This window comes from Natator depressus, chromosome 6 (assembly GCF_965152275.1).
Source record: "Natator depressus isolate rNatDep1 chromosome 6, rNatDep2.hap1, whole genome shotgun sequence".
Classification (NCBI taxonomy): domain Eukaryota; kingdom Metazoa; phylum Chordata; order Testudines; family Cheloniidae; genus Natator; species Natator depressus.
The window spans coordinates 73942915-73959878 of record NC_134239.1 but is presented as its reverse complement, the minus strand read 5'-3'; the positions used below and the strand labels follow the sequence as shown (position 1 = coordinate 73959878).

The following is a 16964-nucleotide window of genomic DNA, read 5'->3' as shown; positions in this document are numbered from 1 at the left end:
AGCTGCCACACCTTCGGGGTACCTATCCAACAGCTCCAAGCACATAGGCAGGGAAATTATAGGATAGCTCTGGGAGCACTGTTGGTGCTGTCACGTGATCCATCTCAGTCCCACTGGCACTGACGTAACAGAATAACATAGAGGATACTGATAGTGGTTAGTCTTGCTGGAAGTAAGTCTAATCCAACCTACAGTTGGCACACACATACACCATTGGGAGTACTTTTGTGAGCAAAAATAAGGTGTGTTACATGTGCACTTGATACAAAGTACAACTATCAATAAAATAGTGAAAGTATTGTCAAATGCACAAAGTAAACAAACTGAGAAAATAGAGAACTAAAAAACACTTTGTTCTCTTAGTTATAGTAAACCTTTGGGGGCTACTTCCAAAAATATCAGGTTAAAAAATTCATACAGAAATGTGATTTTAGGTTGACTGTTTCCCTTTAAAGTTAGAAAAACTGTCTGTAAATAATCAACAATACTGGAATATATACAAAAATATCCAGATAAAAAAATAAATTATACAAAGGTTGAAACTGTTATTTAAAGGCCACACACATGCATGGGCGCACATGCCTGCCTGCCTGCCTGCCTGCCTCCCCCCCACCACACACACACAAATAGTTTCAACTGAATTAAATTAACTGAATTAAATAAATTTTGCAAGCACTTTCTCCTGTAGACAAGGCCTATCATGGGGCAGTTATCTTTGTTATATTCTCTGCAGTAGATGTCAAAACTCTTTAGGACTTTACGTCCTATTTCCTGTTGCCTGTACTCTTGCAGGATCCAGCACAAAGTAAGCCAAAGCTATTGGTTTTCTCAATTATTGCAGGTGCTGCAGAGTGCTTTTATTCCACCTGCATTTGTATGCCCCAGGATTGAAAACAAAACTTAATATTCAAAAGAGAGAGTCCAGTCATTTTTATGTATGTAACACCATAGAAGTTTATATTGTATACAAATGACATTACTAGTGAATACATTTTATGTAATGGCACCAACCAACAGTTTCATTTTATACTTTAAGGCCCTGATTCTGCACCAGGATCCATTTGTGCATTACACTGCAGGACTGGGGTTAAGGCCACATACCAGCATAAGCAATGGTGGGAGCCAGAACATAGCTGATACACCAGCTGACACCAACATTCTAAATCATCACATCATCTAAGGGCTCAGAGTGTGATCAGAAACGTGGCAGAAGCAGCTGCTCTATCTACACCTGGCTCCCCATGGTGCCAGACCACTACTGTAGTCAGGGGCTCACTCACAATTTAACTGGGAGATTAACCAGACGGCATGAAAAAGAACCACAGTATAGGAATCAGAAATACTGAACCACTGACCCCAAAAAACACAGCACAACGTCACAAGCAGAATTTACGTGAAAGGGGTGGGTGACGTGTGATATGCCGGGGTGGGCACAGTGGCCTCTCAGCTTCTGCAGCTAGTCACTGGTGCCAGTAGTTGGCGCCTCGCTCCTCCCACTCTGCCAAACAAACGCGTTCTGGCAAGCGGCACTTTTCAGTGTCACACTAGAGATGGATTCACGCCACGAAATCCAAATCTGCATTTCAAGCGCTGCACAGCGTGTTCCCCTCCCCGGAGTCTCACAAAACAGGCTCGGGGGAGTCCAGCCCCGGGCTCGGCTCGCGACCACCTCCCGGGTAATTTTCAGACCCAGCACTGCTGCGGGGGGGTTACGGCTCCCCTCCTGCAGGGCGCTCCTCTCAGCCCAGCCTGCACCTCTAGTCAGCGAGGAGGGCGCGTGCCGGGAAGCGAGCAGCAACCAGGGGCCGAGCGGGGCCTGTGCCTGCTGTGGTGGCTGCAGCAGCCCCTTCCCGGGGCGGGCGCGTGCCGCGGTCTCTGCTCCCTCTTACCCGTCTGTGGTAGCGAGCAGGGGGGGGAGACGCTGCCCCCCGGCTCCGAGGGTCTCGCCTGCCTCGGCCCCCGCCTCCTCCGTGCCCATGAGCGCCGCCTCTTCCGCGGCCCCCGCCTCCTCGGCTGTGTCCGTCCCCGCCGCCTTCTGCTGCTCTATCCCCGCCGCCGGGCCTCCTCCTGCCCTGCCTGTAGCCTCCCCGCCTGGGCCGGCCGCCGCCGCCTCCGCCGCGCTCCGCCTGCATGGCCCGGCAGCGCCTCTCCTTCCTGCCGCGCGTGCAACCGAGAACCGGCCTGGCCCGCGCCGCGCCGCACCGCGCCGGTCCCCGCCTCCGGAAACAACCACCGGGCAGGCCCGAAAGAGGGGGCGCCGGGTCCGCTCCCACCGGGACGGCACAACGCCTCGGCCCCTCAAATCTTTCCCAACCACAGCGACCCCTGCCAACCACCGCATAGCACAACAAGCCACCCTGAGTCCCTCACAACCACCCCGAGCCCCTCACACAACCACAGTGACCCCTACACAACACAACCACCCCGAGCCCCTCGCAACCAGGGACACCCCGCCCCAAAATAACCACCACGAGCCCAACACCGCACACAACAGAATCACCCAAGTCCAACACCACACAACCACCCCGAGCCCCACACAACCACCCCGAGCCCCTCGCAACCAGTGACACCCCTTGCCCAGAATAACCACCCGGAGCCCCTCACTACCACAGTGATTCCTGCACAACACATCCATACCAAGCCCCTCACAACCACGGTGACCTCTACACAGTATAATCACAGGGGCCCCACACAACACAACCACAGTGACCACTAACACAGCATAACACTGAGACCCTTACAACTAAGTATACCAAATCCCATAACAACTAAACCATGCAACAACACAACCACAACTCACCAAGTTCCCTGCACACACAGCCCTTCTCTCTCACATACACTCCACAATGGCTACACAACACACCAAACCCCACCATTGGCCCATTCTTGCACACAGACACCCCGTAACATTGACCCTCCCCACACAACGTAAACACAATGAGCCCCCTATGCACCTACAACAGCCTAGTGAGCACCTTCACTACACACAATATCCTGACCTAACATATTGAGACCCCATTAGCATTGATTTCCACACAACACAACACAACCATGACACACATATCACAACCATATTAATGCTCACACACCACAAACAACCATAGTGAGCTGCCACAAGTACACTAAACTCACTGTGACCAAATGGACCTCTGTATTCACACCCTACACACTATTGTAATGTACAAAATATGCCTTGTAAGGTATCATTTGAAAACTAATAACTTGCTGGTCAGTAATATCATGGTGAAGTGTATGTAGCAACATTATATGTAAAGTTATGAACATAAGCTGAAATCGTGACTGAAGTGTGTTTACTGGACAAGTCTGTGGAGTGGATAAATCTGTTTTTCAAAGACAAAGGACAAGTTCATAGAATCATAGATATTAAGGTCAGAAGAGACCATTATGATCATCTAGTCTGACCTGCACAATGCAGGCCACAGAATCTTACCCACCCATTCCTGCGATAAACGTCTCACCTATGTCTGAGCTATTGAAGTCCCCAAATCATGGTTTAAAGACTTCAAAAGTTGATGCCTCTAGCCAGGTGACATCAAAACTGATGGGCTGTCACATATCAAGTAGCCATTCTTTGGCAGGGAAGAGTGGGAGGAACAAACAGATCTGCATCTTAGCATGAAACCTCTACCCCATCAGACTCCATGCCTCCTTGCTCTCAGCTGGGAAGAACTTTATCTAGGGGTCATTTTCTGGAAAATGCATTTCAAAGGGTGACTAAACTATAAAAGTGAGGGGTAAAACAGCCCATTGTATCTCTCCCTGTCCATCTCTCTCTTTTCACCTAAAAAGACAAAAGACAACTGTTGGATTTTGGGAGTTGATCCTGGCCTGAGAGTTTGGTCAGGAGTGTTACTGGAAACGTGCTAAGGGATTTCACTTTGAATCAAATCTAGTCTGTTAAGTTTAGAAAGTGTTTCATTTTTATTTTTCTTGTGATGTTTCTAACCTTAATGCCTCATTACTTGTACTCAAAAACTGTCTCTTTGTAATTAACTAAAGTTCTTTTATTCTTTAATTAAAATAATCTGGTATTGTGAATTGTTTGGTTAACTTCATTTAAGGTAGCAGATTGTTGTATGTTGATCCCCTTAAAGGGGCAACAGACCTAATATATTTGAACTGTCCAGGAGATGGCTAGACAGTGCAGTACACACGTTTTAGGGAGAAATCCAGGACTGAGAGTGTGTTGGGGGTCACCCTGCAAGTAGTAACCAAGGCTGCCAAAGTGTGGCTGCTGTTTGCTGACATGCTGCTGGGGTCAGAGTTGCTGGACCAGGGCCTTGTCTATACACAGACACTCAGGGTGTGACCTGCATGCTGTTTGAATGTTTGTGAGAAGCCCAGGTTGGGAGTAACAGCAGCAAAGCCTTTTGAGGCACCCCAACTTACAAGGCAAGGGTGACACACCCCCTCAGTGGTCTGGTTTGCATCCCAGAATCAGGGGTGCTGGAACTGGGGGTGTGGCAGCACCCCCTGGCTTGAAGTAGTAGTAACAACCAAATACATGGTTTCCACTTTTAGCACCCCTACTATAAAAATTGTACCAGCATCTCTGCCCAGAATGTCATACCCACAATACCTAGCCACATCTCAGAGCACAACCACTCCAGTCTATCCGCACAGCACAAGTACAATGATCCTTTGCACAAAACAACAAGATCCACAATAGTTAACAGCACCACGCTCCTCATGAAACACAATCACACACCACAAAAATCACCACAACTACACTGATGCCTTCACAATACAACATCATGCCACATTACAGAACAAGGCATAATGGTTTCAAGTTGCAGTGGGGGAGGTTTAGGTTGGATATTAGGAAAAACTTTTTCACTAGGTGGGTGGTGAAGCACTGGAATGGGTTACCTAGGAGGGTGGTGGTGGATTCTTCTTCCTTAGAGGTTTTTAAGGTCAGGCTTGACAAAGCTCTGGCTGGGATGATTTAGTTGGGGATTGGTCCTGCTTTGAGCAGGGGGTTGGACTAGATGACCTCCTGAGGTCCCTTCCAACCCTGATATTCCAGGATTCTATGAATTATTTAGTCACTTTTGAAAATCCTGGGCATACTTTTTTTCACCCAGTCACTTTTAATTGTATATTCATAGTGATGAGCATAAATCATGCATCAGCATACTAATATATTACTTTAATGGGATTGTAGCCCACTTGCCAATCAATGGTTTGAAAGAAGGAGCTCCTGTAGACAGCACCAAATAGGTAGAGGATGGGAATCTGAAATTGTCTGTCTAGCCTGTGCCTAAGATCTAGACAAGCAATGGGTGCTTGGATGGAGAAGAGTTGGAGTTCATGCACCCTAGATCTGACTGACATTCTTGGATAAGTGTGCCCGGAATAGGCTGCACAAGGTTGGGACCACCCAGATGTGTGCCCAGCCGAAACCAACACACTGTTTAGGAGAGAGTACGTCTGCTTCCAGCTACAGAAGCACACAGATGTTCACAAGCAAGTGGGCCCTATAATTCTTTTACTCCAGGAACAAGCTCCATAACTGGGAGGACAAGTTGGGGATTAGGTCCTGCTTTGAGAAGGGGTCGGACTAGATGACCTCCTGAGGTCCCTTGCAACCCTGATATTCTATGATTCTATGATTAGACAAAACAACCACACTAAACTCCTACATATATCAGATATCCCACCTTGTAAAGATTGCACTGACCTAACTAAATAAATCTAGACACCAGTTTTGTTAAATAGATGCAATGTCTTTGTGTAAATGGGGCTTAAGTTAAAGCAGGACTGAAGCTGCTGTATCTTACTGCAGGGACCAGGTAGGCCCCCAAATGTTTCTTCCACCAAAACTGAGAAACAGGTCCCTGATATCTAACTCGCCCCAAGCCACCTGCCATATGCCCCAAATGTATCTTTTTCCCACTCTAATGTTTGTGCTGCCTTCTGTTAAACTTCATAATTATTCCTTAAAACACACTTCTTTTATGAAGCGTAATCTTATTGGGGAAACTTTGTTTAACACCTGACCTTGCTCTTTATTATTTGCTTAGTTTGATGAGTCTTCTGCAGGAAGGAGAGTGCTATAAATTGTACATGATACTAAATAGATTATGTACCAAAAGAGTCTGAGTCACCAATGGAATCCTCCAGGAACAATGAACAAACCACGTAATTCTGATGCTTGTTTACCTGGAGGCGAGGAGGAGTCAGAGGGGCAAAATGGCTTGAGCCACTAATTTTGTTCCTGGAGGAGAGGAGGTGGCTGCTACAGAACATCTCCTTCAGCCTTCTCCTACCCAGACCAGAATCAGTGGTCCTCTATTCTGACTCTCCTCCAGCCTATAGACTCCCTTTCACCATCCCTTCCCCCCAGTAGATAGATAGATATAAGCATATTACCAACATGCTTGCTTTGAGAATTACTTCTATCTGGTATTTCTGTCTGAACTGTTTTTGCTGTCTTTTAAAACATTAACTTTTCAGAGGAGTTGTCTTCTATATTTTGTACTGTGCTAAGCATACTGTAGATCCTCAATCAGTAATAAATAATTAGTAATATTATCCTGTGTGTATATACCCCAAAAGCTTAACTACTGTTTGTCTTATTCTGGAAATTATATGGTCATATTTCATCTAATAGGACAAATAAAATATCTTCATAAGTGCTTGAATGATCCATCAAAGAGCAGAGATTTTTGACAGCTCCAAGTTATGGCACTTATCCACTGGTGCAAGTAAACAGCAGCATGGAACTGCACAATTTGGGGAGACCTCTTTGAGAGGGCCAGTGTACAGCGGCACTACACTGACAATGCCAGACTTAACATTTTACGGAGTGAGGTTGGGGCTATGGACACACCTTCTCCCTCTACCCCACCCCACTTTGCAGCATTATGTGCCCTCAGGGATGCACAAAAGGAGCAGCCCCAGTGCTTCTTGAGCACAGGCACTACAATTATGAATGGCCATTGTGTAGACTGGGCAAGGTGAGAAGGTTCCTTGTAGTTCAAAACCGGAACTTCAAAACAATCCAATGAAGTGGGCTGTAGCCCACGAAAGCTTATGCTCTAATAAATTTGTTAGTCTCTAAGGTGCCACAAGTACTCCTGTTCTTTTTGCGGATACAGACTAACACGGCTGCTACTCTGAAACAATTTTACTAGCGTCCTAAATACAAGCAACCAAATTCATCCCTGGAATAACACCATTAACTACAATTAGCATTATTTCATGAATGAATATTACTGAAGGGGTTTTATTTCAAAAGTATACAATAGATTTTAAAAAGATAGTGGTCACAACAATATATATTTGCCCCCTCTCCAAAATACACTTTAACACCACCCCAGGATATAGATAGGAAATACTGGTGCTAAATTGCTCAAAGTAATGCAAATATTAGGTGCATTTCAACATTACAACAGACTATTATTTCATGGAATCTGTGTAGGCAGCACCTGTGCCCTGCTTTGAAAATGTGTATTTCAGCTGAGAATTATGCTGTTGAATATAAAACACATTGCGATGTGTAATAGTTTGCTGTGTATTTTCATAGTGTGCTCCAAACCTACTAGTTCAAGTTATGTATTTGTTATGATTAAATCCACCTGTATAAAGTCTGAGTATTTGAATTATACGCAGATGGAGTGCAAAGTGGCTGGGAACCCACAAGCCAGTGCCATGGTGCAAGGCTGCAGCCACTGTTCCAGCCCATAGTACTCTGTACTATTCCTCCCATATTTGGCTTGAGTTGCTAGTCTTTTAAGTAGAGGGAAGGAGGAGGCAGGGAGTGAAGTATCTTGAACCACTAATTGTTTACTTCGAGCAGAGAAGTTGCTACTACAGAGCAACTCCTCTTTCAGTCTTCCCCTACCCAGACCAGAACCAGTTGCCCTCTATTCCTGACTCGCCTCCAACCTAGCTATCTCCTTTCTATGTGTAGTCTAACCCTCTTCCCACCTCTACCAAAATCTAGTGACTGCTCTCTCTCTCTCTCTCTCTCTCTCTCTCTCACCAAATCCCTCAACTCCACAACCTCTCTTTTATCTAGCTCTTTAATCTAACCCCAGGCACCCCCCAATCCTCTTTAACACCAATACTGCTCTTGTGTCTCCCCAAGCTCCTCCAACTGCATCTTTCCCTCCTGCCTCCTCCAGACACACTCAACTCACCTACCCACTCTTACCCTCGGTTCTCCTGATGGTTCCCCAAACATTGGCTTCTTCACAGAATCTTCCTAATTTGTTTTTGAAATGTTGGCAATTATGATGCACAGTGCACTACATTCAAAAAGGAACACTATGAATCCCTGTCTCATTGTTTTGTGAAACTTTAAATGTCTGTGCATCGAAGAACATGTCCTGTATCCTACTAAAATATTTAAGAGATAAGGGGTGACAAGACTGAATACTTTATGAAACAGTAGTTATTTTGGCTGCACTTAGCATTGTTTCAGGATCTACAGAATGCAGCAAAGTTCCCTAAAATGCACCTTTAATTTATGAGTAGAATGGTGGAAACAGCAATCACAGTGCAAAGAAAGCATGAAAATAATCTGATTATAATGTTTCATTTTGCAGCAAAAACAGTCATTTGGAGCAATCTGTGTTATTTAAAACATTAAAATAACATTTTTACTGCTTCCAACATTCTATATATACAATGACTTAAAATGTCAATATTTTGTGCTAAATAAGTCTGTTGAAAGTCCTGTGCTGTTTAATGAGCTGCACTCTCTCTCTCCCCTTTATTCTTTACAGGTGTCTTCAAAAAATATTATCAAGTACAGAAAACATTCTTAATATCCTGATGATAATACCCTAAGAACAAGAATGGAAGTAAATTCAACCTTTGTAAACAGTACTTCTGTTAACCATAAACAGTTAGAAGGGCATAGCCTTTGGGAAGTCATTACAATTGCCACTGTCACCGCGATTGTAAGCCTAATAACCATAGTGGGAAACATTCTTGTAATGATATCCTTCAAAGTCAACAGTCAACTCAAAACTGTTAACAATTATTACTTGCTCAGCCTTGCTTGTGCAGACCTCATCATTGGAATATTTTCTATGAATCTTTACACATCTTATATACTAATAGGCCATTGGTCTCTTGGAAGTCTGGCATGTGATCTGTGGCTAGCATTGGACTATGTAGCTAGCAATGCCTCAGTAATGAATTTGCTAGTTATCAGTTTTGATCGATACTTTTCCATCACAAGACCTCTAACCTACAGGGCTAAGCGCACACCCAAAAGGGCCGGCATTATGATTGGTCTAGCTTGGTTAATTTCCTTTATTCTGTGGGCACCACCAATCTTATGCTGGCAGTATTTTGTGGGAGAACGAACTGTCCCATCTGAAGAATGCCACATACAATTTTTGTATGAACCCATTATCACCTTCGGCACTGCAATTGCTGCTTTCTACATCCCAGTGTCAGTGATGACTATTTTATATTGCCGCATTTATAAAGAGACTGAGAAACGTACCAAGGACCTTGCTGAACTTCAAGGCTCTGAGTCTGCGGCAGAGCCTGAGATGATAAAACCCCAGAAAGCTCTTCTGAAGTCCTGTTTTAGTTGCAAGCAACAAAATTTAGCCAAAAGGGAGAGGTGTCAGGCTTCATGGTCTTCATCCAGTCGAAGCACTTCAGCCACTGCAAAAGTACCTCAAACACCAAATACTTGTAATGATTGGTCTAAGGCAGACCAGCTAACCACCTGCAGCAGCTACGCATCCTCAGAAGAAGAGGACAAACCTGCCACTGATTCAGTTTTTCAAGTAACTTACAGGAGTCCAGCCAAAGATAAGAAAGAAGAGTTTAATGAGGAGGAGAATAAGGAAGTTTTTATCAAAGACCACCCTATGGAAAATGATTTTGAGACTCAGAAATACTTTCTATCTCCAGCCAAAAGCCAAGTGCAAAAAAGTCCAAAATGTGTGGCCTATAAATTCCACTTGGTGGTTAAGGCTGATGGCACCCAGGAAACCAACAATGGTTGCCGAAAAGTAAAAATAACTCCTTGTTCTGCTGCTTTATCAAAGGACCCTTCCATCAAAAGCATGGATCCAAATTTAAGTAACCAAATCACTAAAAGGAAAAGAATGGTCCTTATAAAGGAGCGCAAAGCAGCCCAGACTTTAAGTGCCATTCTTCTAGCTTTTATCATCACTTGGACTCCCTACAATATAATGGTATTAGTCTCCACATTTTGCTCAGACTGCATTCCTCTAACACTGTGGCACCTTGGATATTGGCTGTGCTATGTGAATAGCACTGTTAACCCTATTTGTTATGCTCTCTGTAACAAAACTTTCAGAAAAACTTTCAAGATGCTACTCTTCTGTCAATGGAAAAAGAAAAAAGTGGAAGAGAAGTTGTACTGGCAGGGTAATACCAAACTGCTATAATTGAAATATACAATGAGAGGCAAACATAAAAAGTATGTAGTGACATTGTCCATGCATCGTAAATTGGCTGCAGTTCTTTCTTTTCAAAGTTGTTGCTTTACATGTCTGGGGACAAAGATTCCCGCACAGAAAGGCCAAATTTTGCATAATGACAGTCTTGTGCATGGGTTCCAGAGGAAAGCAGCAGCTGCTATGAGTGTCTATGGGTGTCTGCAGTCACGCAATGGAGCTGCATTACTGTCAACATCTTAGGGGCCTGTGGTGTTCCCTTTCAGCCAGAGAACGAGTAGAGTGAATCACAAACCCCTGGAAATTAGCAATGGATAGACCTGTTAGGTCATCCAGTCCATCTCTCTGCAGTTGCAAGGCTGTTTTCCTGTGTATTTTCTAGTGTTTTGTCTATTCTAGTTTTATACATCCCTGGACCTTGCACTACTTCCTTTGTGACACTATTCCATAGCCTGATGAAATGGCACAAGGACCATTTAAAAGTGAAAACAGTAGTGCCCAAAATAAAGCATTGGGGGATCTTTTGGATCCCAAATGGGCAAATCTGTTGAGGGCAAGTATAAAGCTAAGAAAATGTTCTATTGTAGGATAACTTTTCTGGGTGGAGGGAGGACTCATAGGTCATGTAATGCATAATGTTACATTGGTGTAATATTAAGAACCCAATGCCCATACCAAGGCTATTATACCAGTTAGTATCACCTGGAAACAAGTAGTTAGCAGAAATTTCTGAATTTTTATTTCTTCATATACCTGGAGGGGTTATTTTAAAGTCACTATACCAGTGCAAAGTGATGGTGCAAATTAGAATCTCTTCTTTAACTCCACTACGCCCCCTCAGAAAATCTACCTTTAGTTTAATGATATACAGAACACAGGAAAAATATAAACTGATGTCATGCAGTCATCAATATATCATGAAGTTATTAAAAATACTGAGAAAATTGGTATTGCTGGAAGATGAAAACAAGATTTTTTGTGACTCACTTCTGATAGTTTCTATATTAATCTTAATATTATTTAGCACTTATGCAGCACTTTTGATCTTCAAAGAACTTTACAAATATTGCCTAATTAATTTGTTTGGAATTATATGTTCTCTTTGGCCAGATCTTCTGGGCCGGTCGAACGGCTGGGCGAGGGGAAAGGTGGCTGTTAACCATCTTTGTGGCTCCTGGATTCTGGGGCCAGCATGTGCAGGCCCTGAGCCCAGGTGCAAGTTAGTGCAGGACACAAGGGGCTGTTCCAGGAAATGAGGTTTGCTGGGGCCTAAGGATCCCCCAGTAATGCCTCTCCTGAAAGGAGGGGTGGGGTGTTCAAGGTGGCATTGTGGTTTGGGGCTGCATGGAGGATTCTGTTTGACAGGAGATCTCATATAGATGGATTCACTGTCATTACGGCCACTTGCAGCACAAAGCTGCTGAAGTGGGGTAATGATCTGGCTCACTGCAGTGTAATAAAATCAAGTGTCAAAAAACCCAGGAGGAAACAAAGGAAATGGCAACAGAAATCAGAGGGTATAAGAAAAGACTGAGAATAATTAAGTGTTTATAAAAAGATGACAAAATAAAGGTCCTGTAAGGAATTACAAATACTGCACTAGAGATGAGCCCAGGTCACAGGGTTCAAATCCAGATCTATCTAGCCTTTATCAAACTTCAGGGGTATTTGGATCTAGAGTTTTGATTTGGGCCCATCTCCGTATTGCATGTCACGATATACTTAACATGATAATACAGTGTGACATGAAATACTTGCACAGTGCAGAGATAATGCAGCAGATTTTGTGCTAGTTACCCTGAATTTGTCATTGTTTTCAGTGAAGTTTGTTTTTAGTGGAGCTGGCCTATAATTTAGTTAATGGTAGTTATCATGAAAGGCATGTTTTTTCTATAACTATCCAATTAATTCATGTAAATGACCACTGTGTAAGTAATTTTTTTAATATTCCTAATTTTCAGAGGGAAAATATATGTCAATGAAAGGCTAGCAATATGTGAAAAAATGTATTTTGAATTCAACATGATTGATTTTGAAGTATATTGTATTGTCCAAGTAATTTCTGGTACTTTAGCATATGATTATTAAAGGGAAGTATGGGTTTTTATGAAGACCCTTTTTTTGATTTACCTCTGTCACCAACCAGAACTTTTTCTGTGTATAGTGAGTGGCTATTATAGTGGGTTGATCTTATTTTGCATTGGATCAAACACATAAATAGTGTGTTTGATTCAACACAATATTAATGTGCACATCTGTGACAAAAGCTATAGTAAAGGCAAAATGTATAAGGCTGTACGAGTTCTTGCTAGCTGCAATGTTGTTGCTAAAGTAAAGCATTGGCTTCTACTTCTGAAGTTAAATGGGATATTTTTGTTGTCCCTTTTGGGTTTCTGTTAAACAAGAGTGTTTTGTAAATGTTTATGGACTCTGTGCTGAATAGATGTATAAGATAGATTATACAGTGATGGATGCAACTATGTCAGTTCAATGTAATTGTGAAATATGTGCTCAAACTATGCTGCTAGCATCTGAGACATTACACTACCAAACTGCAAGGTACGTTGTAAATACCTGGAATTATATAAAAGAAATATAGGATGTTTATGCTTTCCTGTTATGTAGTATGGTAACATGAACCTCAACAAAACATAATTTAGTTATTAATTATACCTTGTTTTCAAGTTCTGTAAAGCTCCCTTTTAAACTTAATGTAGACTAAAAAGCTTACATTATCTGGATTCCTGTTCTTTTAATGATTCTTTACACCAGGGGTTCTCAAACTGGGGACCTTGACCCCTCAGGGGGTCACGAGGTTATTACATGGGACATTGCGAGCTGTTGGCCTCCACCCCAAACCCCACTTCACCTCCAGCATTTATAATAGTGCTAACTATAAAAAAAAATGTTTTTAATTTATAAGGGGGGTCGCACTCAGAGGCTTGCTGTGCAAAAGGGGTCACCAATACAAAAGTTTGATAACTACTGCTTTATACAACCATTAACTTTGATAATTGGTTATGAACTAGGGACCTTGTGAAGAGGTCTTTTTTGGTTAAACTTCTATATCTCTAAGTAAGAGTTCCCCAGTCCAACTGCACAAGAATATTTTTGAGGATCTAATCCTTACTCAAAATAAATGTCATAATTTCCTCTCTCTTTCCATATACTCTCAATCACTTTCCCCTAAAAAGTATCAAATAAAGTAGTCCTGACTTTTCTGTAGATTTCATTCTGATTGAAGATGCAGACTTGAAAGATGTTCAGAATTCTAGCATAGAATATCTAATTAAAAGAGGCATATATTCACCTTTTTGTGGGAGGAACTCAGGACACAACAGGGCCTAGATTGGGCTCAAAACTCCTTCTTTTGTGGAAAAATCCTGTTGAATTTAAGAAGGATGAAACCAAAAGAGATCTACAGAAATTATTCTAACTAACCTATAGAATTTGATAGAGAATTATCTTTTCATTAGAATTTTTAAATCAACCTATAGGATTCAATAGAGAATCATACCCATACTACAGGAATCCACAGATTGGTTTAAACATTTTGTAGAAGGAAGATCAATCAATCTTAATTTTTTAAAAGATTTTTCCACGGGGTCATTTTTTCTCATTTCTTTTAATCAGAGGTAGGTCCAAACTGAGACCTGGATCAGAATGCTGTGAATTTATGGGGCACATAGTTCTGGATCCAGATGTGAACATGTACTTCAAAAAAGAATCCTGCTCCAAACACTTCCATCTCAATCCTGAACTTGGGGGGAAATTGTGATTCTGATCCTATACTAGAACTCAGCATCATAAAAAGGTGTCATCTCTACTTTTAATTACATCTAATCTCGGTATTACTTATTCTGGACACTTTCCAGAAAATTATGACATTCTTTCCTAGCCACATTTGGTACATAACAATTTAAAATTAATTGTACAGGTCAAACTTATTTAATATATCTAAGAACAAATGTTCCTAAGGATAGTCACACTTGAAGAAGCTTTCTACCTGATACAAGCAAAAAGTAAAAACATCAATGAGACATGGTAAGTGGTTTACATTTGATAAATGAGAACTCATGGTAAAATTAAAGAATCCCATGTAATTCTGGAAAATGCTGTTATTGTCCTAGAGAAAAGTCACTACAAAATTGGGTGCTTTTATTATGGGAAAGTAGAGCTGAATCAAAAACCCATACCTCCAAACCCTAAAACTTCAGTAGAGTTTGAAGTTTGAACCCAGATTCTGATTTGAACTTTGCAAAAGGCTCCTATCTATATTATGGGCCAACCGAAACTCTAAATCCAAAATACCCTCCAAAACTTTGGGATTTCCAAAATCCAAATCTGGATCTGAATTTTCAGGAATTTCTTGCTTGAATGTGTGGATAAAAATCCATTTGTACCAGGAGAGTATGGAGTTGATGTAACCTGTTTAATACCATTTCTTTGATAAACAGCTGAAATTCTTCTGAGGTGAATTGAGTTCGGTTGATACTGATAATCTATTCAGAAACTTCTGTCCATGAAAACAATCATCTTAATACTTCCACTCTGTGCAGTAAGTTAGTTGAATTCATACAGACTACTTCAGGCCATTTAGAATGAGCATCTACTGCGATTAAAAAAAGTGTGTCCCATAAGTGTTCATTCATTACCATGGTGACTCCCAAGGATTCAAAGGAGCATGTTTCAGCATGTGTTACATTTGATGACAAACTTGACATTGTTTTTCCATTTCCTTCACATGTGTATCAATCTGTAGACACCAAACAAAATTCCTGGTAAGGACTTTCATTTTTACAATTCCCAAATGGCCTTCATCAACTTCTTAGAATACATATGGTCTGGGTTTTGAAGGAATAACCACTCTAGTACTACACATTAGGCAACCTTGATATATACTTAACTGTTCTTTTCAAGCAAAGAAAGCTGGAAGTTGTTTGTGTGCATAAGCCATTCATTCATTACATATCATACATTTTAGCCAGTACTGGATCACTTTCAGTTTTGTATTTTACTGTGGCATTTGTCACTGGCAATGGTTCAATTTGTGCCAGTTTGTCTGTCTACTGATACTGCAATTTCTAGTGCACATTTAGAGTTAAATCAGTCTCTGTAAATTACTGTTTTTGGATTGCTTTCTTTCTGCATACCCCACTCTAGGAACCCCTTAGTTCATCATTAAACTCCCTCCAAACTGGCAATGCTCTTTTAATTTCCAGACTTCAGCCACATATTCAGAAATTGTTACATTTTCTTTTTGATTCCATTTATAAAAGCAGAAACACTCTTCAATTACCAGTGGTTTTAGGGAGAGATGATTTTGTAGAATTTCAACAATCTCAGCAAATAATTTGTCTGCAGATTTAATAGGTGGTGTTAGGTTACATAGCGGGTTATACATTTTAATACTCATCGCGCTCAGTAAAACCACCATCTTTTTTCATCAGTTATATTATTAGCAATTATATACTGTTCCAGTCTCTTAATACTAGTAGGCTAGTTCTCTGCTGAGCTATCAAAGAAGTCTATTTTCCCCAAACAACCAGGAATTTTTAACCTTTAAAATATTATGTAAATGTGCGGTTAAATCTGATTCCCAGGGGCTGTAGGCTCCAGTTTCCTTTGTACTTTTACTAAGTTTCTGCAATCACTCTCTGCTTCACTGTATTCCTGGATTAGAATCCCATCCTCATCACCAAGTGTTGTGTCTTTTACTCTTTATACAATAAATGTAATATGAAGGAACCACGTCGATACAATGGGATTCAGATAACTGGGTTTACTAACTATATACTTACTAGCATATAAGTATTTGGGGGTGGGGGGGAATTTTCCCCTGGATCAGATTATCAAAGACTCTGTGGGAGTTGGGGTTGCCTTCCTCTGCAGCATAGGGAACAGGTCACTTGCAGGTTTCAATGAGTATAAATGGTGGATTCTCTGTAACTTGAAGTCTTTAAATCATGATTTGAGGAATTCAGTAACTCAGCCAGAGGCTACAGGTCTATTACCAGAGTGGGTGGGTGAGGGTCTGTGGCCTGCAATGTGCAGGAGGTCAGACTAGATGATCATGATGGACCCTTCTGGCCTTCAAGTCTATGTAAGGCCTACTTACATACATGATCTCTGCTGCTCTGGCAGGGTTTTAGTGGCTCATAATCCTTTGTATAATGCCATGGTGTAAGATCTCACATTATTGTCACACTCAGATTTTAACTGAAGTCTAGTCTCTCTTATTAGTACTTGGGTGACTTCATATTGCACACTTCCACCTACAAAGAGACCAGCAGGAAGTTGGTATCTAAAACTCAGAAAGGCTGGATCTTTAATCCACTGAATTCTGTGGCCACTGCTAGATTGAACACAGTGGAGAATTAAGGACAGAAGCTATCCCTGGCATAGGCTTCAGTCTCAAACAAGTATTGTAAACATTAGATTACCCAGGAACTTTAATGGAAGACAAATGGGCTCATACAAGGCAGCACCTTTGAGGTCATACCATTTGGCACCAATGAGACGTGGTGGGATAAATCTCATGATTGAAAT

The 16964-nt window shown here is 41.7% G+C and overlaps 2 protein-coding genes across 8 annotated transcripts in view; one reads left to right on the top strand and one right to left on the bottom strand.

Moving 5' to 3' along the window:
* Nucleotides 1-2278, bottom strand: part of AVEN (apoptosis and caspase activation inhibitor) — a 172160-nt gene extending 169882 nt beyond the window's left edge. Inside the window, exon 1 of the mRNA XM_074955740.1 lies at nt 1890-2278. Within this exon, the coding sequence (XP_074811841.1) occupies nt 1890-2132 (243 nt within the window). The 5' untranslated portion in view covers nt 2133-2278. The remainder of the gene's footprint in view (nt 1-1889) is intronic.
* The window catches only part of CHRM5 (cholinergic receptor muscarinic 5), an 80903-nt gene extending 67779 nt beyond the window's left edge, over nt 1-13124 (top strand). For all 7 annotated transcript variants that reach the window (XM_074955735.1, XM_074955736.1, XM_074955733.1 and 4 more), the window contains one exon: nt 8754-13124. In XM_074955735.1, the coding sequence (XP_074811836.1) occupies nt 8826-10406 (1581 nt within the window). In that variant the 5' untranslated portion in view covers nt 8754-8825 and the 3' untranslated portion in view covers nt 10407-13124. The remainder of the gene's footprint in view (nt 1-8753) is intronic.
* Nucleotides 13125-16964: the final 3840 nt, after the last annotated feature.